At 46.8% G+C, this 24,046-nt stretch overlaps 1 protein-coding gene across 1 annotated transcript in view; it reads left to right on the forward strand.

The window, feature by feature from the left end:
- The window catches only part of LOC139615893 (BAH and coiled-coil domain-containing protein 1), a 63,235-nt gene that overhangs the window by 17,405 nt on the left and 21,784 nt on the right, over positions 1-24,046 (forward strand). Inside the window, 4 exon segments of the mRNA XM_071473550.1 lie at positions 13,363-13,545; positions 20,667-20,792; positions 21,007-23,382; positions 23,841-23,955. Coding sequence (XP_071329651.1) covers positions 13,363-13,545; positions 20,667-20,792; positions 21,007-23,382; positions 23,841-23,955 — 2,800 coding nt within the window.

Below are 24,046 nucleotides of genomic sequence, written 5' to 3' on the forward strand. Positions count from 1 at the left end.
GTGGCTTGCTTTTCAAACCTTTGTTTAAGTACCTGTGTCACATTTGCTATTTTTCTGTGTCAAAACATTTCACTAGGCCTTCTTCCCCTCATTGCCTCACATCACCCTAATAACTCTTCTTTATTTTCCTTCCCTGTCTCTCCACGTCCCCCCTCTGCCTCCCACTTTCTCTCCATTATGGTCCCCGCCAGATCTAGTCTGAGCTTGGCTTGCTTGCACCGGCGTTGTGATAACCTGCTGAAAGCTGTTGCTCTCCCGTAGATATGAGGGAACCCAGCTGAGGGTTCTCTGCGCTGCCCCTCTCTTGTGTTTCCTCTCTTTAACTGCACGACTATGACGCGCTGTCTTCCTTCCGCAGATTCCCCAAATCATTTCACTGGTCAGGCCCGTCACATAGCTTGAGGCTTTCTGGCCCAACGGGTAGGCGCTGACATGTTTTATAGCCGGCAGAGCTAAGCATATATTAAAGAAAAATATGAAAAGCCAACATGTGCTCTCATAGGCACACTGTTCAAAGTCAGCTTAATGGGTACTCTGGGATGTCGGGTTTTTATTTGAGACCCGAAACACTGCCAGTAGTACTGTTAAGCATGGCCGGTTGGAAAATATATGATTTTAATTTTCAGCCTGCTAACATGTATATATAAACTAGTGGTATGGTATTTTAGCGGGTCTGTTCATTGAGTGTGTATCTGTGCGTGTGTGTGTGTGTGTGTGTGCGCATGTGTGTGCGTGCGTGTGTTTGAGGATGTGCTGTGGCAAACAGAACGAGCAGCTGCAACACATCTGTTAACTTCGATCAGATGCTGCAAGCCTCTTGTAACCCCACTAGGCCTCCCTCCTCCTCTCTGCCACTTCTGAATATGACCTGCAGACAAATACAGTGTGTTGTGGGGAAGGGGGGGGGGGGGGGGGGGGGAGTACACACATTACCGTCCAGCCCGCCCACCTGTCCAGCTGACTAGATGCGATCACTGCAAAGGAGATAGACGACTGTGGCGTTCGCGACGCAGCCAGCCAACCAGACAGTCGAGCCATGAGCAGTTGATCAACATGATACCCCCCCCCCCACCCCTGTTCCACCATCCCCCTCTACCCTGTCTTCCTGGTTTGACCTTGGATTGTGTTTTCTCTAGTCAGCTGGAGAAGAGGAGAAGCTTCTTTTTTTTCTTTTCTTTTCTTTTTTTTTTTTTTTATGGCTGTCCTGCACTATGTTACACTTCATCTGTTCATTTTCGGGTGAAGATGACCTCCCCTCCTCTGTACAGATTGCAGGAAATGCTCTTAATTTTACTCATCTCTGCTCAAGTGTGTTGCTGCAGATGTTGAGCAGGCCCCGGCAGCGGCATTCCATGGATGACCAGTGTCAGCGGTCAGGAGACATAACTCAACTTTAAAACCCAGTTTGTCAGATGCATTTCATAAAAGAATTTACTGTGTGATTTGGCTGACCTTGTACGCACTTGAATTTGTGGACCGCTAACAGTGGGAAAGAAGGTGGTTATCTGTATGGGCTAACTGGAGTGTTGTCCCAATGGCTGAGAAGGTTTGCAACAAAAGCAGCCAAGGAGACACACACGAGATCGTACAGCATGTTCTGTACAAGGTAATGCTGTATATCGTTTGGCCTTGGCTACCTAAGTTCCCCTCTCCCCATGTCTGTAGGTTATCAGAACAAAAATGCTTACATTTGTCTTGGCCAGCGCTGCAAGAATTAAACATTTCTCCTTTGTTCCCCTTGTGAACCAATGGGAAATTATATTCAGGGCTTCAGAAAGACCTTGGGCTGGCTGGCTGGCACGGCGGCTCTCTGCTCCGTTATCTGCACTGTTCTGTCTCTGCGCCTCTGACAGGATACATCAGACGGAGAGAAGCCAGAGCAGGGAGCTGCCTTCTGTTTCTCTCACACACATCACTCCAGGACTTTATCATATTACAGGCCAATCCAAGAGAACTCAAAGGACAGCAGCAGAGCAGTCTCTTCAACCAGGCCCATCAAGTTCAGCACTGCTCTCCATGACCTAAAGGAGGCGCCGGACCACAGATAGAAGAAGGAGGAAGAGAGGATGGGAGGACAAGAGAGGACAGGACATTCCGACAAGCACTGGTTGCCAGTTGAATGCTGGGATGCTGATTTATGGGCGGTTCTGACAGAGGGAGGGGCCAACCTGTGACTCCCCATAAAACAAGACGTACATTACCCTCCTAGGCTTCGGGAAAACTGATGGACGAACAAGAGCAGAGAAACAGAGCGCAGACGGGACGAGGGAGTGGGCGGTGAAGCGGTTTTTAAAAACCCAAAAAATGAAGAGAAAGTGTTTCCATTTTGAAGCATGCGGATGACGGCAACTGAGGGAAGAGAGCGAGGTGATGAGGGAGGACAGAAATATGGAGCTGAGCAGCAGGGGGAAGGAGGGAGAGCGATGGAGGGATGATGGAGAGGGTGTGAGGACGGAAAGGGAAAACTGAGAAGGGGAATGAGTGATGGGGCTCAAAGGAGCAAAGGGAGAAGAGGGGATGAAAGTGAAAAAGGCAAAACAGCAGGCAAAATCTGCCCCAATGAATCGAGCTGCTTGCAGATTTATGTGGTGTTTTGGGTATCATTATACATCCAGAGGAGATGGGGAGACTCAAGCAATGTGACGCCTATGGCGTTGTGTGTGTGTATGTGTGTTTATCTGCTTATGTATTGCACTACACTTTTATTCTTCCTCTTTGCACTGTTCATGTTTCCTCCAAAGCAAACTGACTTCTGAGTTCAACAGAACACACTCGCCTGTGGTGAGGTAACATCCACCCACATCCACACTCCACTTTTCCAAAGCCTATCTATCCAGCACCGCTGGTTGAGAGAAGAGAGGTTTAGACCACCCAGGACTGGGTTGTCAAAGAGCTGCTTTGATGTGGCACAAGCATATGTGCAGTGCATGGGTACAATCTCTGCTAAAACACACTCACAAAACACAGTTTTACTGCCTCCTGTGCGGCATCATTACTCCTCGTCACTGGAGCGGTGGGATGCTCAAAAAGAGAGAGAGAGAGAGAGAGAGAAAGGGAGAAAACGAGAGAGAGGCAGCCACCTCCTGTGCCAGGCAGTGCCAGGCTGAAATACTGGAGCCGTATGGTCACCCTGAGGGAGGGGAAACCTGCCCAGTCTAACCACATCTCAATTAACCAATTAAGTTCAAAAGTTAACAGGGGACTAATTAGAGAGAATAGTGCTGAGCACTTGTTTTAATCTGTCTTTTTCCCACTACCAGGCATGTCTGTGTCCGTGACCTGGCTGGCTGAGCTTTGGCTGCGTCGGCTGAAACATGGCACGCAAGCTGCCGTTAGTCACCCATCCATTCCCTTGGCCAGAACATAAAACCAATGGATTTAGACAGATCAGTCATCAGCTGTAAAGCAAACCAGATCCAGAGCATTCCATGTGATGTTTCCAGTGGAACAGGGGAACCATGAAAACCCTATTTTTGGATCTGGAGATTGAGAGACCTGTAAGAAAATGTTCAAAAGTGGAGGACAGTTTTTAGTCATATCTAACGTGGCTATTTCCTGTTCGCCCCCTCATATTTGGTCCTGCAGATGGGTTTTAATGGATGCCAAATGGGAGGTTTAGTGCCTCGCTATTGGCCTGCTAGAGTCTCTTTTTAACACCATCATATTAAATGGCTTGTGTTTAGGACTCGAGGCTACAGCGTGCTCCTCTCGTTGACAATATGCCTTGGGCACAAAGTGTTTGTAACTTACCACTAAAAGTACACATTTTATCCCTGTGTTCAAGAGGAAGGGGAGGGGGGGAATGGTGCTATATTGTCTGCTACCACCAATAAAAGATATGTGGGCTGTATGACACAATTGTAGGGGGGCTGCTTTAACCCCGAAGCCAAATGCAGTGTGTTTGGAATCAGGCTGACAGCTAGATAGAGAGAGAGAGGTGAGAAATCCCTTTTTGACTCTGCTCGTTCTCCAGCGGGGATATCTTTGTGCTCTGATTTTTTTTTGGGCTTTATTTGAAGGCTGTGACAATTTAAGTTCCTGCATGGTTGATTAGCTGTGTGTGTGTGTGTGTGTGTACGTGTGTGTGTGTGTGTGTGTGTGTGTGTGTGTGTGTGTGTGTGTGAATGAGGAAGAGGGTGAGAGAAGTCTTGGATGTCAGGATGCAGTTTGAGGGGCGAAGGGCTCCCCTGTTGTATGTGAGGCCCTGGAGGATTCCTCCCCCCTTCCGCTCTTCCTCCTCCTCCCTTCTTCACCCCCTTACACTCATCTCTTCCTCTGTGAGATTCACAATGCTGGGAAGAAATGTGTCATTAACAGGGGAGACCAAAATAATGTTTATGGGCTCAAGCAGCACTGAAATCATTTTCCATATCAGTGGAACTGCATGGGCCCTGTGGGGGAGTAAATCTGATTTTCTCCTCTCTGTGCCAATGGGAAACATCATGGGAAAGAAAACAGATTGGATTGTTAGAGAGATGGCCTGACGCAGCTGTGGGCGGCTCTTTGTGTGTTTGGGTGTGTTGCTGTGTGTGTGTGTGTATATCATGAGACTGATACGACCAGTGAAGGGGAGAGAAAGAGAGAAAGCAAAATAAAAATGCGGATGTTTAGTGTATCTGTGTGTGTGTGTGTGTGTGTGTGTGTGTGGATGAGAGAATGAGATGGATGAGCCCCACTATGGTAATCACAATTTCACGCCTCAGGAATAAAGAGCCAGGACGCAGCAAACGGCCCTGAAATGCTCTCATGTAACAATGGGTCAGTTAACAAGCACACTCACCAAAGTTTGCACAGATAACAAATGGTTCTCCTTGAGGAGTGTGTAGCTTCTCCTGTACACGAAGAACAAAGCGCTTCTGGCCCCTGCAAGCTCACGGCAAAATGTCGAGCCTTTATTGGCCATTTCATAAGAAACACTTGCGTTTTATCTGAACCAAGAGACAGAGAAACGGCTGCTTTCGCGGGCATCGTGGAGGGGGATTTAATAAAGTAAAATGCTGATGGAAATAACAAGGTGGTGCTTGGAGAGAAAACACTCCATAATGAGAGGCCAGTCCAAGCAAAACTGCACTGGTCCGGAGTAATGGGCACTTCCTGTTACATCATGGACATTTAAGCTCTCAGAGAAAGGACAGAATGACAGAAACTGAGAGCGCAGTTTAGTGATTGTGTGTTGTGACGCTCCTTTTCTTGTACGTGCTATTAAATCTGTGTTGTGGGCGTAGGGAATGTGAGTGTGCATGTGTGGGTGGGTATAAAAGGAAGGTAATGGGCCTTGAGCTCATTTGTCCTGGCCTGGTCCCGTTGCTGTTTCAAATCCATCCTCCCACCTCCTGTGTCCCAGCCTGGAATGCCTGCTTGTTCTCCTCAGATGAGGCCAGTGACTCAGCACACCACTGCACTTTCACACGGATCACAGCGAGGACGCCTCAGCACAGGTCCAAATGACAAGACCAGACCTTTACCATAGCTGTTAGTCTAACCATTAGCATCCCAGTCACTTTAAGTCCAGTTTCCCGTCTAGTCTATCAGTAAATTAAACTTGCTTTACCTTTCACCTCCTCACCCCTGTCCCGGCTTCTTCTTCTCACCCTGTGGTTTTCACCCACACTGCTCAACCCTTTAGCCAGCTCTAAGTTTGACAGTCAGCGGTCTTACTCTCTCTTAAACAACACACTTCCTGGCCTGCCCCTCAACATATAACTGCACCGGTTCTGTGTGTCCAGCTCCTTATTTTTCTGTGCCCATAAAAGGCCTCATCAGCAGGAACCCTGCTACGCACCGTCCAGGTAGTGGCGCACACGTACACCTGCTTCACAGTCAGAGATATTTTTGCAGACTTCTGTGCAAATAATAAAAGAGGGTGAGAAAGAGAATAGACGGAGAGAAACATATGTTGGTGGGATGCGTGCATGCTCTTTGACACCGCTCCACCTCAACTAGAACAAATCATCCCTCATAGACATTTTCTCCTATCTGTTTTCTCTATAGCATCACGGCCTGTGTGGCTGCATTGTTGTTTTCAGGCTCCCTGCCAAAGTGGGACAAGCCAGTTGGACTAATTTGTTTAGGATACGAATTCTCTTATCCCTACCATGTCAACTTGTATATTGTATAAACAGCTGGATGAAGTGGGCGGTGTGCTTCGGTTGACCTCCCTGAGCCAATATTATTTGCATAGCACTTCTGCGAAAAAATTCCCAGAATCCCTTCTTCCCTGCCATCGCTTCAATCACGAGCGAGTGGCTGACCACGAAGCCACTCTGCAAACACAGGCTGTCAACTTCAGCGAGACGACCACCATACGCACACACAATAACACACACACACGCACACACGGAGGCTCGCATATGCTCAGCAACACACACTCCCACACACTCTCTGCTGCTCTTTCACTCTCAAACTTTCTCATACTTCCTCACACCCTTATCTACACTTCTAGTCTAAACTCTCGCCCCTTACCCCTCCTCTGGATGCTGCCTTGTAGTACAGGCAATCTCTCTCACTCTCTTCCTCCATCCATTCCTCCAACAGCTTCTCCTGCTCCCTTTCCACTTCTCCCACCCCCGCACTGACCACATCCACTAAACTCACTCCACAGGCACGCAGTGTGGAGAGTGTCGGAGGCGTGCGCTGCTGCCACTTTCCCCCACCCCTGCACTGGGCAAAGCTCCAGGACTGGACTGCCTGCTTTCTATCTCTCTCTTTCTCTTTCTCTTTCTCTCTCTCTCTCTCTCTCACTTCTGCTTCTGATCAGACCAGCCTCCTACTACAATTGTAGGGGGGGCCACTCCCTCAGCCCCACCATCCAACCACCCACTACTGCAAAAAGGATAAAGTCAGGGAAGCAGTTTGTAAAGCAAGGGGGGCAAGCAACCAAAACAAAACAACAACAAAAAACCCACTCTTGCTACAGTTGTTTCCGAAGTGAGGAGGAATTTGGCTACCAGTTGTGCTAATGTTTTCAAGATGACTTTGACTGTTTGAAGGAAATCCCCCCACTTTAGTAGCCATTTGAAATTCCTTCTGTGTTTTATTGTGAGGAAGTAGGCGCTGGGTTAGTCAGCGGCCCTTCAGGGTAGTGTGTTCAGTCTGTCTGGGGCCGCTGGTGTGTACAGTTGCCCAATCCAATCCAGTTCCCCCAATGTTACTGGAAAGGGTCTGAAAACTTAGTTGTGTGTTTATGAGTGAATATGTGTGTGGAAAGTCTGGCTGGCTTCTTCTTTGGGCGTCTGAATTCCTTGGGCAGAACATGGAACTGCATCGGTAGGAAAGTCTGATGAGAAAGACACTGAAGTGGGAGTGAAACTCTCTTACCAACAGACATCCTGCGCAATATGTTTTTACTTGGTAAGTAAACATTCAGCTGTCTACTTCTTCATCCTTTCTGTCTCCAATCTCTACTCCCTGCTGTTAGAAATCTTCCTTATATTAGTCAAGTGTTAAAGAGCCAAACTAGTAAAACTCACAGCTAAGAGACTCTTGAATAACAAAACTTGAAAACAGTAATTCTTATATCTTACCAATACATGTCCCGGTGTCTTGTCTTACTGAGTCAGAGAGTTAGAGCAGTACCAGCAACAGCTACTGCTACTAGCCGCTGGATTTAAACAGCCCTTGGGACTACTAAATGTTTCTTGTTTTCTGTGTGATCATCTAACTCTCGATGATACCGATTTAATTTATTTGAGACGAGAAGGAAGGGAGTGTGTTTTGCCACAGGACGTGAAAGAGGGAGAGTATGCAAGCTGTAATCATTCAGGGTGCGCTGAGGAGAGCTACAGAGCCTGGCTGCCACATGGCACTGACCGCTGACTGTGCAGCCTCAACTGCCTTGTGCTCACTGACTCCTTCTGTGACAGGAGGTCTTATAAACAAGTGGTGTGTGTGTGTGTGTGTTTCTATCGCCTGGCATTTCTTCTTCTATCCTCCACTCTCTGGCGCTTGCTGATCATTGAGCTGTGGAGAGCAGGTTGATGCAGTCACACCTGCAATTTTCTCTCTGTCTCTCTTCTTCTCTCGTCACCATCACTCTCATCTCTTGTTTTCTGTCGGGTGTCCTTGTCTAGACGACACGTCCATCCGTCCCTCCAGGCTGCCGTCTGCAGATAAGACAGAGAGCTGAAGGCTACCTTGGCTCATTTTTCAAGAGCAGACAGGGAAATATGATGCATGGTGAAATAATTGTACCTTATCTTCTCTTAGACAATAGGTATAGTCGTAGTTATGTGCCTTTGTGTGTGTGTGTGTGTGTGTGTGTGTCTGTGTGTATGCCACTATGCTCAAGCACACAAGTGCATGTGAATGGGTGTGTATTTCTCCATGAGGAAATTTTGATCTGATTCCCAGCATTCAAAAGAACAACGTGTTGTGGGTGGGTGCTTGTTGTCTTCTCAGCTTTTTTTTTTCTTTTCCCATCACTACTTGGCCCACACTAAAATGAATCCCTTTACATCCCATTATTGTGTAAGTCCTTGTTTAAGACAGCAAACAACCACTGATCCTCGAGTTACATAAATGTGTAAGGGCACTCATCTGAGCAGATCAGTGACCCAAACAGGGCAAAGATTATGACCCCCCCCCCCCCCCCCCCCCCTCCCCCCCTCATCCTCCCCCACCAGCAGCCTAACAATTGAAACCAGATTAAATTCTGGAGAAAGGTGTGTGTGTGTTTGTGTGTGTTTGTGTGTGTGTTTACGAGCTCAAGCTGAACAGTGTCTTGGGTGGGGTTTCAAGGTGGGAGGTGGGGTGGGAGGTGGGGTGGGGGGTTTGCTGAGCAGCACGCTGACCAAGTGCATCTGCCCACTGCTGTTGTAATGGCTAGCATTCAGCCTCCCTGCCTCGAGCGCTGTTTCTCTTTCGTTCCCATGACAACTGGGCCTTCTTCTCCCTGCTCCGCCTCTCCGCCTGCTGCTCACTCTGTGCCATCCAGGGGGGTCTCTGCTTGGGCCCACATTACTGTGTGCGTGTGTGTGAGTGTATATGCATTTGTGTTGTTGTTGTTATTGTGCACAAACTGGACTCCTTCACCCTCCACACCCACGTTAGAGCGAAACAGTAGCACTAGTTAACACCTCCACCTCCAGAGGTTCTGCAATATTTCTGTGCCTGTTTCTGTGTTTGTACATTTGAACCCATTTGAACACAACTTTTTGAGTCAGGGTGTCAGGGTGGGATGTTTAGATGTCAGGGAGGGAGGTGGGGTTCCCCCATCCCAGTGCTCCCCTCTCTTTTAATTCTCTAATAGGATTAATCTCCATCGCTGTCAGGGATCGGCGCCGATTAGGATGCACATGACCCGATTTTCTTAAGAGCCCATACAAGGGCACTGCTAGCACCACTTAAGAACCAGAGAAATAAAAAAACACGTTTTTAAAAAAAAATACAGGCTGAGAAAACACAACTTACAAGGAGGTGGTGTAGTGGTGGCAGGCCTTTTGGATCCATGTCACCATTTAATAAGCTGCTAAATAAACAGATATGGTGAGCGTTGTCATGCCTTGGACCTTCAACCCACTTGTTCTGCACTGCTTTGGTTAGCACCCAAATTGGTACTGCCCTTGCGCTGAGGGAGACCAGCCCACTTTTAGAACCTGTGTGCTTCCGCACCAACACCTCTGATTCATTAGGCTTTCACTGGGTTCACAGAGGGCATCGTACTAATGCTGCGTAGAGGTGTGGGAATGCTTGAGCAAACTGCAAGAGAAAGACGGAGATTTGTGCAGCATCATGCACCGTATATTTCTCAGCAGGAGACGGGCGGTACACATAACACATAGGGAGGGGTCATTTGGTGTGAGTGACAGGTTGTGGAGTCAGCAAACAGACAGTAAGACAGAGGTGAAGGGCACTGCTTTATTATTCTGTACCTACTACAGCTCAGATTGGACTAATAGGTCAGCCCCCTCACCCAGTCCAGACCCTATGGCCAAGCTGGATCACTTAGAGACTTGATCCGATTGTGTTGTGGGAAGGCCTTCATGTATGAGTTGATCCGAGACCATCCTGAAGTTTTACTTCAATCCCCGTTCTCTCCTAACATCAGCTTAAATTTCAAAGATCTCCTTGCCTGACGTATAGACATCCCCTTTTTATGTATTGTCCCTCTCCTCTCCTTGTCTTTCTGGCAGAGGCTCTCTCCTCTCTTGGTGTGTGAAGAGGGGCTTCGCAACCTCTCCCTGTCACTCTCTATGTCTCTCTCACCCTCTCTCTCTCTCTCTCTGGGGTGAGGCTGTTAATAATGCAGGAGGATTAGCTGATTTATGTGAGCCGGAGGCACTGAGAAAAGCTGGGGTTCCTGGGGGCGACACGCAGAAAGAGGGGGGCCGGCGAGTGAGCAGTGTGGAGGGCGGTGCCATACAGGAGCCTTGGGTGTCTGGGTGATGGGGGCTGGATGTGTGCCTGGTGAGCACGCTGGCCATAATCCACCCCCCACTGCCCCGGACCCCCACCCTGCACTCCACAGAGCTGTGCCAGGAGCGCTCCGCAGGAACAGAGGTGACAGGAGGTGGCAGCAGAAAAGGAAGGAGGGGAAGGGAGACTGAAAAGAAGACAAGCAAGGATATTGTAGTATGTCATTGGGCTAACTCACATTGCCTCCCACCTACATGTACAATGTTGCTATAGCACCCATTCCTATGTGGCTGAAGGCCTTTTAAAGTCCTCCACATCGTTTCTGTCTTCTTTATTCTGCATGTGTGGAATGGAAGTGGATTGTTTGGTTGTTTGTTTGTTTTCTGTATTTTGACCATATCAGAAAAAAAAAACATTTGACCGCAAAAAGTAAAAATTGTTTTGGGCTATGTCTGCTAAACATACAACGATGTCCGCAGTGAAACATTGCAATGGACGATGACATTGTGGGGATGGGGGTGTTGGGTGGGGTGTACCCACAATTCATTATAATCAGGGAGGTGTGTTGTTAAGACCGATTTAAACAAAACTTCAAAAAGAATTGGCCACAACATAATCATAGACATTCAGGAATATTCAGTACTTCAATCGTAGTCATATCACTTGTTTTGTGTTTTGCTGGAATATCCACTTCAGGTCTTTGTCATTTAGCTAGCATAAAGTCCACATAAGACAGCGCAGCGGCATCCTCTTTCACTTTAACTGTTATGGAATAAAGCACTGAGTTTATCAGCGTTCCTCTTTTTTTTGGTATGATGTAGGTAACATCACAGACTCTTGAGTTTAGTAAAAATGATCCATCTTTAAAGATGACTATGAGCCAAAATTACACAAAAGTTCCTTTTCAGACAGCACGTCTCGCAGCCCTGTTTCATCGCCTGACCTGAATACTGCACGCTGATTCGCTGAACAGATTGCTCAGATCAGAGAGTATTGAAGAACAGCACTGGCATTTGACGTTTTCAGCTGTAAAACACGGATGGACATCCATTTGCTAGGGGGAAGAGGGAAGTCACAATGGTGGGCTCAACACTGTGACGACTATCAGCATCTGCCATGGACAATGGTATTGTCAAAGGGCCCAACCCTAGTTAAAAAGTATTTCATTGCAGATTTTCTGTTGTACCAGACAATCCATAAAACAATAATAAAACAAGTGACAACAAAAACAGCAACAATAATGACCTATACCGAAATAAGGAACATAAAAGATACATAAAATTTCCTTTAATATTCTCTCCTGTGGTCAGATTTCAGAGTCTATTTGCACTAACTGTGCCAGTTAATACTAAATTGTGTTTCTACGACTTTGTGATAGACCAACGTGTGAACACACCCAAAAACACCAGGCTTGTCTTAAGGTAGTTTTTCGATGTAGGTCTCTGTAAGGTTGGGGATTGTGGGGGATTTCCACCTGTCTGGGGCTGTGGTGCAAAGTGTGACAGAGGTGTGTCTGTATGTGTGCAAGAAAGCATATCCATGCCTATTTCTGTGTGTGTGTGTGTGTGTGTGTGTGTGTGTGTGTGTGTGTGTGCGCGCGTGCACACGCGCGCCTGTGCTCTGGCCCATGAGCCCTAGCCTATTCGGTGCAGGAGCAAGCGGCAGACTGCTGGGTTTATCCCTGCTGTCTGCCCAGAGGATGTGCTCACTCACTGCCAGGCTGATTAAGACTTCCACGCAATTGTTCTCACACTCCCAGAAAAGGATCGATTCATGTTTGGACTGATTCATGTTTAAAGAAAATCAAATCACACAGCGTTCCTTGTTAGATCAGCTCGTCATGAGGGGCTGATAATGAATTTTTACCATGTCCCTCTCCCCTGCGTTTTCACAGCTAGCTCTGTGCGCGCAATGTATGAAACACAAGTGTGTGTGTTTGTGCAAGTATGTGCATGTGTGCTCTCATCCAGGAATCCTCATACATATGCATGAGACTTCACGGCAGTGTGACTTGGGGGAAATAAATGTGCAAAGAGCCGGGCACCCGGGCCCCTCGCTCAAGTGCACTGGCGGGCGCGTAATGGGAATGCAATTTAAGCAGTGGTTAATCAGTGTGTTTTCTCCAGCTTGCCCAGCAATGCATAATAGACAATCAGCCCCCAGTCACACGGGCGGTGCTACGAATGGTCAATTACTCATCATAGTCTTGTTAAACACATAGTTCAGCCAGCCAGGGACAGATTGCTCTGTTGGTGCCATCATTATGGTAAAGAACAAAGCAAAGCAATGCTATGTGTCAGAAAGGAAGAGGGACAGAGGAGGGACTGAGAAGAGAAGAAAGGGCCACTGTGACAAAACAGAAGCAGGGAGGAAAAGGAATAAAACCCCAAAATGGAATCAAAGACGAAAGAAAAAAGTGCAGGATTGTCAGAGTGATGTAGAGAGAAAGCAAGAATGAAAGAGAGAGAGAGAGAGACGGAGAGGAGGTGAAATGGAGCAGAGCAATAAGAGAGATTGAGGGCATGAAAGTGAGAGATGGAGAGCATAAGATAATGGAGGGAGGGAGAGAAATTGAGAAAGGGACACTGGGGAGCAGGAGCAAAAGTGTGTGAGAGCGAGAGAGAGAGAGCCTGAGAAAGTGTGTGCTCAGCTGTGAGATGAGACCTCTGTCTGCCCATGGGGAGAGGCGGTATGAGGGGAGAGAAGACGAGGGGAGAGAGGACTCTGCTGTCAGTGAGGGGGAGGAGAGTCTCGCACTCTCTCTCTCTCTCTCTCTCTCTCTCGCTCTCTCTCTCACTCATTCACCCTCCCTGGAGCAGCAATCAAATCTGCCTGGTTTAATGATTCCACCTAGAGGGCCAGTGAGCTCCATCCTTCTACATCTACATCTAGATCTGGTGCAGGTCCTTTTTTTTTCCTCACTGGTCACACTCATGGTCACAGTGTACATGCTCTCCTCTAATTCTAACCATGTTTTCTCTCCTTACCTTTGTCCCTGTGGGAATGCAGGCAGTGGATTGATGGGCAATTCCTCCGCCTCCTTCATGGGGACCTTTCTGGCCAGTAGTTTGGGTTCCCCCCCTTCCCACCCGTCTCACCCCTCCCGGCCGCCCTCCTCGCCCTCCTCACCTTCCTTCCGGGGCGGACCCCACTCCAGCGCCTCGCAAATCTGGTTTCCCCATTCGCATGAAGGTACCTCAAATGACACATGTACACAAACACACGCCCACAGTTCCTCATCCGACCACATCGTCTGGATGAGGTGATATTCATGTCTTGGCAGTATTGGGACAGAGCTTTACGGGGTGTAATGTTACTCTGATATTGTGTATTTTTGGGCCGTGTTAAGTTTCCACAAAAGCACAGCTTGTAATCGTCTTGCAAGAGCTAGGCTCCCACCCTTTTATTTGTGGACCAAAATAGGCCCCGGCCCAGCATGTTTGGGATGGAGCACCATGCCATGGTTTCTGGATGGGGACACAGGGTCAAAAGTTCAGCCAAGGAATCTTGCAGTATTCGATTCACGTCAGCAGCAATGTCAGTCAAGGCTCTCTGAAGCAGCACGCGAGAATGCAGGCCAGTAAAAAGTTGCAGTGATTGCAGAGCTTTCAGCTGGTGTCTCCATCTCAGCTTAATAAGGTGGTTCCCACCCAACGCTCAGCACTACAAAAGCCCAGCTACACAGACACACACACATACACATGTGCACTGTCAGGCAAACATAAACACACACACACACACACTGAGAACACAGAACCTCACATTTCTGCTTAGATACAGCCAGGAAGTCAGACAAGGATAAAGTAGAGAGATTAATCTGCTCGGGTATTTCGGGAATTCAAATGCTAAGGATGACAGATAAATGTAAGACCTATCCAGTGCCACCCACAGATACATTAATGCATGGCCTGCTATCCTGTGACTTCACTTCTGTCACTTTCAGATTTACCTGCTCATAATCTCTTTGCTAATTACGCGATGTGTTGGCCGCCCAGATCGATCTAGTGAACCGCGGTCTTTGAAGTTGACAGACTCTTGTTATTTCAGCCCTCTTGTATTTATTTCTCCAATCTCTAAGAATAGCCCAGCTGTACGCCCATGGGGTTGGGGGGAGTGGGGGCAGCGGGGAGCATTTATTTGTGGTCACTGATCAGAGGCGCTCCAGTTGCGTGATGTGTTGCCGGGGCTGATTGGGTGCATTGCAGCTGCGAAGCTGTCTGTTTCTTCGGTGTATTAAGCCAGTGGATGCCTCCCAGCCACTCCCTCCCCCACGCCCCCACCTCGCTCTCTTGTCCTGGCCACCAGGGGTTGAGTCAGTGGACTGCTGCTACAGCGGTGAGAGAAGGTGAAACTCTACACTTCTTCAAATAAACATGGAGACAGGAAGAATAGATCTGAATACGATATCAGCTCTAGCATCAGCTCAGTCAGGAACATTTTCCCTCCAAACTCATTTTGCAAGCTTCAGTGTTTCTCTTACCTTATAGTTTCAGGGTTTCATTGTCAAAGACGTTCTTCTTGTGGAAAAGTAGAATAATATTAATAAGAGTGATGATGATAATGCCAAGCCTAATAAAAGTAATGGAGGTGATTATGACTGGGATTATTACTCAGTTGGCAATGGAGGCCATTATCTCTATTGCAGTTTAATTGCATATAACGCACTAAGAGCATGATTGAATCCAGACTGTTCATCAACCACATTCAGCTGTTCCCTCCTCAAGATAATTGCATATTGTCTTTTTCCTGTTTTGCATAAAAAGCAAGTCATCAAAATGAGCGGCACAATTACCCAGACTCTCGCCTCCTCTCTCCGGGTGTCAGCAGAACCCCACCAGCAGCAGAGCAGGCACCGACTTGTGCGTGTGTGTTGGTGCATTAGTGTGTCACTTGTAACCTTAAAAATATTGTCTGGATTTTTTTTCCTAGTGTTTTTTTTTTTTTGGGGGGGGGGGGGTTTAAAGTGGCTGCTTGCATGCAAATCCAAGCATAGCAGCTCAAATTTGTATTCAAAGATTATTGTATGATCTTCATGTCTCTGGCATAAACCTGTCATGGTGCAGAATGTCTTTGTCTGTGCTATTATTCTGACACATTTTCCACAGATTAAAGAGCTAAAATCTACCATGTCTCAAGCAATCGATAACAATGATCTCATTAGTCACTTGCTAACCAGTCACTTACAGTGGATAAAGGCTTTACCTAGTGGACTGTGAGTGTATGAAACACATTTAACAGATATGTGTCTATTTATTATTATTATTATAACCTTAAAAAAACTAATGATTAAACTAACGATTCTTTTCTGTACAATAATCATCATCAACATCATTCAGCTTTTGAAGTGGAATTATGAATGATTAGAAAGCACTTTCTGGCAGCTCTTTTTCTCTCCACAATCCTATCAAAAAAAATGTTATTTTAATAATGGAAAAATATTAAGGAATATTTAATCTTCATTTCTATATAGATCTACAAACACATTGTGGTAGACATCAAAGGATACATGTGGCAGATTTATTTTTGTTATTCTAGTAAGTGCAGAGGTGCATGAGAAATTTTTTATTTTATTTTATTTTTTTTTTAAAGGGTTTTTCTGGACAGGAAATCAAATCTGGATTTGCACCAAAACCTAATCACAGGATCCTTGGCCTAACTTTCCACTAAATTAAATGATTTGTTTTGATTTTTGTGATATTCTGCAAAATCACAGGAAAACAAACATCCCTGAAAACAAAACCTCCTTGTTATAGGTAATAATAAAAGATTTAGGTGAACAAACAAATAGTTCTGACAAACACGGCCACTCTTTTTGGTTTGTTTTGTTTCTATTGTTTGACTATTAAATCATAAAACTGTGTCTTGACTGATATTGTCATAACCTGCCTAATTGCAATCACTGATCTGCTGCACAGAGACGCATGATCAAATTACTATTTTCTTCTCATGCATTTGTTATAAAACACAACCTTAAAAAAATATATGTCTGCGGCAGCACATGTATTGTCTGATTGGCTTCTGAAACACAAAATAAGTCATTGCTGAATTTGACATGACAGACAGTTGGCTGAGCAGAAGTACTTTGACCATGTCTTTGAAAAACAAAGTCCAATTAGGGAAGAGCTTTCAAAGCTGAGTTTCTGGGCTTGGAAGCTCAAATCAGAGGGAAAAAGATGTGTTTTTAACTTAATCCGTATTAGCGTGAACATGGTCTGAGTACATATACAGAGAGGGCCAGTTAAGTCATGCATACAGACCACATTTCTATTGGGAGCATTAGCGACAAACCATTAGCTGAGTGACACATTAAGCACACCTATAAATAACATCACCACATAACAGAGGTGGTTTGGACATTTGGATCAAGATAACTTTGGCAGAACAGCCTGTCAATGTGGTACAGAAAAGTCTTGTGTTAACTTTTGCTTAAAGATTTATTGTGCTGGGAAAAGGAAAGTGTACAGTATACTGCCTTACAAATGCTGAGGTATTTGTACAAGGGGACAGTGCCAAGAACTAAACCATTAGTGGCTTTCATGATGTCAGAGGGTAGTGTGGATTAAAAGAGGTTTTTTGTTTCAGATTCTCTCCTCAGATTGATTGCCAAACACAGTAACAGCCATTGTGCGTACCACACATGGGATTGTGTGTTGTTCATTTGATGAGGGGAGATGTGGACTCGCTGTCACAACGACAGAGAGAGGAGTGGCAGCGTGATTGCAGCCGTAAGAAGATGGGGATAAAAGACCAAACAAAACAAACAAACCAAAAAAGGGGGGAAAAAAAGAGACGGAGACAGATGTAGTGTAGTGACTGTTTTAATAAATGTAATGTAAAATGTTTTTCATAACACCTGGTAAAATGGATTAGGCCCACTGAGCTTTTGAAAGATTGGTTTTCATGTTCGGAACCATTTGAATAAACCCCAACTGGATCGACTAAATTCAAAAATTAAAAAAGAAAAATGGAAGAAAAAAAAGGAAAAAAAACAACAAACCTGCAGGCTCCTCACCGGCCTGAGGCCAGCTGGCTGTGGTCCAAATGACTTCTTACACTATGCCAAAAACAATCGCAGTCTCATATCTCTGTCCACACATACTGCTCAGATAGACACACATGCATGCACACACACAATTGCCTGCACACACCTGTCTAATCCACTTCTGTTTGATACGCCTTTCCAAGCCTATCTTCACTTGTCCATCTTTCCTTCTGTGAGCTGTTGCTAGCTTTTCCTTTTGTGGGATTTAAGCTGCACCCCCCACCTCTCCTCTCTTACATACTCCTGCCTCTTTCATTCTCTCTCTCTCTCTCTCTCTCTCTCTCTCTCGTGCCAGCCTGCATCCCCTCCTTTCAATTAGTCAAACCTGAAGAGATCCACCACAGCACTGCCCCTCCTCCACCAAACATCTCTCGTTTCCTCTCCTCCTCTCCTCCCTTTCTGTGTCTTGATGGTTCTGTCACTTTTTCTCAATTAGCGGACCTGACAGGCAGCTCAGCCTGCTCCTCTCCTCTTGGTCTTCCTCTGCCATGCTCTATCTCTGTCCTACTATCTCTCTATCCCTGAAACGTTACAGCCATTCCCCATATACCAATTTGGTTTTTAGCAGAACTGAGGAAACCCTCATCATTGTATTGCTGGTGTCTTCAGAGCAGGTACATGAGGACTGCATAAGAGCAGAGAGAAGACGGTAACAAAATACTCTGTCGTCTGCCTCTAATTCAGCAGGCTTAATTCTCTCCTTCTGCCTCAAGGTGCTGTTCTATATCCAGCCCCCAGCTTCTCTCATCCCACCGTGCTGTGAGAAATACCTTCAGAACTTGTGGAAATCCCTCCCTGGGATGCAGCTCTGTTTGTTCTGCCTCTCGCCCCTGGTCCGCCCGTGGAAAGGAGGGCATGCGCTGTGAACTCCCCTCTGTCATTCACTTTCCAGTGCTGACTTGCTTATGTGTGTGTGTGTGTGTGTGTGTGTGAATATGTGGAGGGAGCAAAAGAGAGTGAGGCTGCTGTGCAGTCAGCAGACTGCACTAAGACCCTGCTCACGTCGCCTGCAGCAGCAGCAGCAGAAGCAGCAGCTTCCCTTGTCCTGGCCAGATTAATGGCTGAATGGGCTCTGCCGGGCCCAGCAGTCTCCCTCTTGCCGCCCCAATGGAGGGCATGCTGAAACTGAGCGGGCTGGCATTATCGGGCACAGCCAGACCACGCTGTGAAAAGGGATTACGCCGTCAATCGTCACGCTCACAAACAACATGCTGCCGCAGAAAAAAAAAAAAGCTCCTCTCCCAGCTTGGATAAAGACTGCCAAACAGCTCTCTGCTTTTCTCCCTCCCAAAACCAGAGAAAAACGTCTTGCTTAAACAAAGGATTCCCCCTCCTCCATCTGTAGATGAATTGGCATAAATGTGTGTGCTTATTAATCATGACAGCAAAGAAAGAAACAGAGACAAAAGGGGAGAGAGGGAAGAGAGATAGAGAAATAGGTGAAAGAAGGGAAAAAGAAAGAAAAAAGTGAGGGTATGTAATTATCGCCCCATTGCCCTCCTCAGAAAACAGCACCTCCTGTGTTATTGCTGGGCTGTTTGCCCTCTCTGTGCATTTCATTAATTAAGATGGGAGGATGCGGAGGCCGTTCTGAGACGAGGTCATTAAGCCCACCACAACACTCCTCCCTCCCCAGAGCCGGCTCACAGCATCGGCCCATTGTTCCACCGGCAGAAAGTGAGACATTCAACACTTGGAGCTGCTGTAAAAACCGTGGCGCTGCGCACACACACACACCGGGCCAAATGAACTGCATCTGCGCTTTCCGGGATCAGGTCGCGCGCTTGCCAACACAAATACGTCTGTCTTTCATTTAGCTCCTAGAGCCATGTTTTCCTCTCCATCTCCCCCTCCTCCTTCCTTCACTCCATCTGTGAGTTGTGTTTGAAAGTGAGGCTGGAGGGTGAAACAGGTGCAAAAGCAGGGAAAAAGAGACGTGAAGCACCTGGACTTCTGTAGATGACTTGGAGGTCACTGAGATGCTCATATGTGAATATGTGTCCTGATCACTGTCACACAGATTAGAAAAGAAGGTTGAAGCATATTATCAAACAAAATAACACCACATGTTTCTGGAAACTACTTCACTCATACTGATAGTATATATATATATATATATATATATATATATATATATATATATATATATATATATATATATATATATATATATATATATATATATATATACATCGGAGGTTATGTCTTCACAAGTGCCAGTTTGTCAGCAGGATTATGCAAAAAATACTGAACCAATTTGAATCAAACTTGATGGAGGGATGGGGAATGGGACAGTTATTTTGGGGCAGATCTGGATTATTTACTGTAAATAAATATGTTGTCTTGGTGGGCAACTGTGCTCAATGAATGTTCTTGTGTAGACGGCGATGGCACATGTTAAATCATTGTTTAATTATTTCTTGTTTTTTTTTTTTAAGTATCTCATTAAATAATATACTCACAAGAGAGTAATTACTGTTATTGTACAGCATAGCTGTTCCTAGATCATTTCACCATACGCCCGTACTGCCCTATTTATATGTATTTATAATTTATGGTACTTTGATTTTATTATTAAATCTCTTTTATGCAATTGTGTGAAAATTAATCACACACTAATAGAGATCAGCTAATTCAATTCATGTTGATTTGTTTAGATGTTGAGGTTACCCAATTGCAGTGGAAGTGGGTTGTCATAGTGATGCTGCATCTTTGTCCTAATATTGCTATGGGCTTTCATCTCCTTCCATGTTTTCTTTGTCCTCCACCTCTGTCCCACTGCAAAATGAGTTCTGTGTTTGGTTGTGGTGTAAATGTCCTCCAGATGGGCTTGATGTAATAAGCCCAGGTGTACTGGCTTACAGGCCCAACATCCACAGGACCTTTTACCCCCGGTGTAGGTCAGTAAAGGTCAGCTGCCGGGCTCTCACTTCATTGTAAACACAAGCTTCAAATCTGTCTTTATACCCCATTCAGATAGACAGAGGTGTCACTGCCAGTTCTGAGAGAGAGATAAAGAAAGAGCCATATGTTTCAAAGACAAATTTCATACATCACAGTAATCTCCAAGCTTGTCTTGTATTGTTTACATTCTAAACTCGGGCACAAAAAGCAAACATGACAGGCAGAGCCTCTACTTATTTGCGTATGAACACCACCAGCTGCATTGGACCTGAAGGATTATACTGGGTTAGTCTGGATAACTGCATCTTGGTGGTTATTGTCCTGTCTTATCAATTCTCTTCTTCCCTCTCTCTGCTATCCGTTTCAGCAGCTCCAGGGTATCCTCGATTCTCAGGGAGTCTGGCCCACACTTTCCTTCCCATGAGCCACTTGGATCACCATGCCAACAGTGGAGTTCTCTATGGGCAGCACCGTTTCTATGACACCCAAAAAGGTGAGGCATGAGATGATTAAAATTCAATCAGACAGAAATAAGACATTTAAATCCAATTTATACAACATGGTATGGTGTAATTTGATGTGGGATACTGATATAAGGATGCCTAGGGACACTATCATGAGAGCTGAATAATCTAATTCTGTCATTGCCTTTTCCTTTCTTGACTAATGTATTTGTCTTCACTGGTCCGCCTTCCCTCCTCTCTTAGAGAACTTCTATCTTCGAGGTCTCCCGTCCCAGCCTCCTCTCATCTCAGCCAATCACAGTCTGCCACCAATGTCCAGGGCAGGTTCAGGCCACTCTCAGGGGTCCTGCAGCAGAGACAGAGATGCGGGGGTAGGGACAGGTCTACATAAGGGTCTTAAAGAGGGGTCTGTCGAAAGAGGAGTGGTACCTGTTAAGGACAAGGAGAGGTCCAGTAGCAAACAGGAGACAAAAGAGAGACAGCAGCAGCAACAGCACCACAGCCACCAGCCACCCCAGCCTACACACCACCACCATTCCCATTCCCATCAGCAGCACCCACACTATCCACAGCACCCACTGCCCCTGGAGGAGGTCAACAGTCGGGCCCTGGAGAGGCACAAGGCATCGCTCACGATGGAGTACAGTAAAGAACACCCTCAGAGTATGGGCAAGCCCCTCAGTGCCTGCTTGCACAATGGCAAGATGCAAAATGGAGATGCAGGCAATGGAGCAGGGGCTAAGGCCTCCATGTCCAGCTGTGGGGGGGAGGGCACAGCCCTTGGCGCTATGGGTGGTGGGGGGAGCAGCCAGGGCAGACACATGGGGTCCAGTGGCAGTAGTCGCTGCACCAAAGAGGGGGTAAGTGGGGAGATGAGGATCAGTGAACAACCTTCAGACTGTCTGGAGAGGGGTCAGGCACCACTCCACCACTCTCTGTCCTACTCTGTACCCCCACCCTTACACATGGGTTCTGCTGCTGGGGGGGCACACCCACATGCACATCCTCATGCTCACCCCCATACACATCCTCACCCAGGGGGCTTCCACTGCCTTCAGCTCCACCCCAGCCACCCACACCACCCGCATCATTCCCACCATACACACCACCATCCGGACTTCTTTTGCCCGCCCCCCTCTGCTCCTCTAGCCAACCCTGCCTCACATGAGAGGGGGCCAGCCAATGTTGGGCGAGAACCTAAAGTCACAGGACCTACATTTGTGCCATCGGTGGCAGACCTGGGGGACAAAACTAGTGGGCCATTCCAGCTTGGTAACCCTGACTGCCAGGGTGTGGGCGGTGGAGGGGCAGGCAGCAATGCCAAGGACAAGGTAATAGAAAAAAATGGAGGTGGTGGGCATCATAGTAGTTGGCACAGAAAGCAGCAACAACAACAACAACAACAACAACAGCAGCAGCAGCAGCAGCAGCAACAACAACAACAACAACAACAACAACAACAACAGCAACAACAACAGCAACACCAGTACAGAAAGACAGAGAAGGCTCCAGACTGGATGCAGTCCCACCAACAACACCTTCAACCCTCACAGCTTCCTCCACCTCCCCAACAACAACAGCCTCCACATTCCCAACAGCAGCACCAGGTTGTACGATCACGCAGTGCTGAGTGTATCAACAGTGGTGTGGATATGGATGTGTTCAGACCTTCACTGCCTCAGGGGCCCAAGGCTGGACACTCTGTCCCTCATTCTGTAAACACTTCCCCTTACAGAGACTGTTCCCATTCAGGACCCCCACCTAACTCCTCCCCACTTGGAAGTAAAAGCATGGGTCAACATAGTGGGGCTGCAGCAGCCCATGGCCCTGGTCCAGGAGGTAGCTGCTCGTTACAGAGAGATGGCCAAAAGGTAGCCAGGATACGTCACCAGCAACATGGCCGACCTGGCCCAGATGCTCCTTCTCCTGCTGAGTTGAACCAGGGGACTAGTCAGGAGCTGAAAAGAAAGATGGACATGTCTCCTTATGGTTACAACAACAGCAGTGGGCAGCACCACCACCAGCAGCCCCCAGTGCCAACCTGGGCCATGAGGCCTCCCCACCACATGTCACAACCTGAGGAGGAGCAGAGGAAGTCCTACATGGAGTTAGGGAGCAATGGTGGGCAACACTCCCAACAGCAACAGCAGCAGCCGTCCATGAGCCTGCCTCCTCCCCAGCCTCCCCCTGCACCTCCCCTCAGTCAACAACAGCAGCAGCCACAGCAGCAACCTGAGCCCCAGGGTCCAACCCAGGGGGAGAGCAGTGCCATGAAAAGCTTACTGAAGTACAGCAACCAGCAACAGCCACTGCTCCTCTCCCAGAAAAGCCCCTTTGGTGGGCTGGGAAGCCTCAAATCAGGTCCTGCTGGTGGGAGCTGTGCCCTCCAGGGCAACAAACAGACTCTACCTTCCAGGAAGGGCCCAGCCAATGACAATGAGCGCCCTGATTACAGTGGGCGGAGTCGGGATATGGGGGAAGCAGGTCATGGGGAAAGTGAGGTGCGGCAGCCACCAGTGGGCATTGCGGTAGCAGTGGCCAGACAAAGGGAGCCACCTTGTCGTTCAGCAGACAGTCATCCCAACAGCCGGCAGGGCAGGGTACATCCTTCTGTGAAAGGTAAGCAGTCAAGGGCACTGCTTCATAAATGAGTTACAGGGAACAGTGACCAGTGTTTTTTTCTTATCTATGACCCACTAATGACCTAGCTGTGAAAGAAAGAAACCAGAAAAAATTAGAAGAAAAATGTTGAGCATTGTTTTACATAAATGAGACAAACCTTTAGTTTTGGTAACTACATTAATACTGTTGCGTGGTATGTAATTTTCACTGGCTTTTAGGTCTCATATATATAGAACAGTACATTCTTGCTTTTTTTTAGCAATGAAAATACATTTTCTTATTTTAATTAGAGCAATGTGGTGTTGTATGTAGTCTGATACATATCTGTATAGTGGGGCAAAGTAATAAGCACATTCACTCCAAGTCTCTAGTGAGTTTTGATAGTGTTTTGAAAAATGGTGACTTGGGAATAGAGACATTGGAAGCTAATGGTTAAGTTAATGTTTGTCTCATAGGACCGCCCCGCTCCATGTATCCTTCAGATCCCACCACTGAGGAGGAGAGGAAGAGGATGAGTGGGGAACAGATAGGTCTGACTTGCTTGGACAGAGAGAGAGATACATACATCAGGTAAGCAGCTGTGAACCCAATGCTTAATGCCCCATTCAAATCAGTATGTTAGAAACTTCCAATGCAATGGTCTAAATTTGTATTTCCTTAT

Source organism: Trachinotus anak, unplaced genomic scaffold (assembly GCF_046630095.1).
Source record: "Trachinotus anak isolate AG129_WGS33_773 ecotype Australia unplaced genomic scaffold, CSIRO_AGI_Tana_v1 ptg000003l, whole genome shotgun sequence".
Classification (NCBI taxonomy): domain Eukaryota; kingdom Metazoa; phylum Chordata; class Actinopteri; order Carangiformes; family Carangidae; genus Trachinotus; species Trachinotus anak.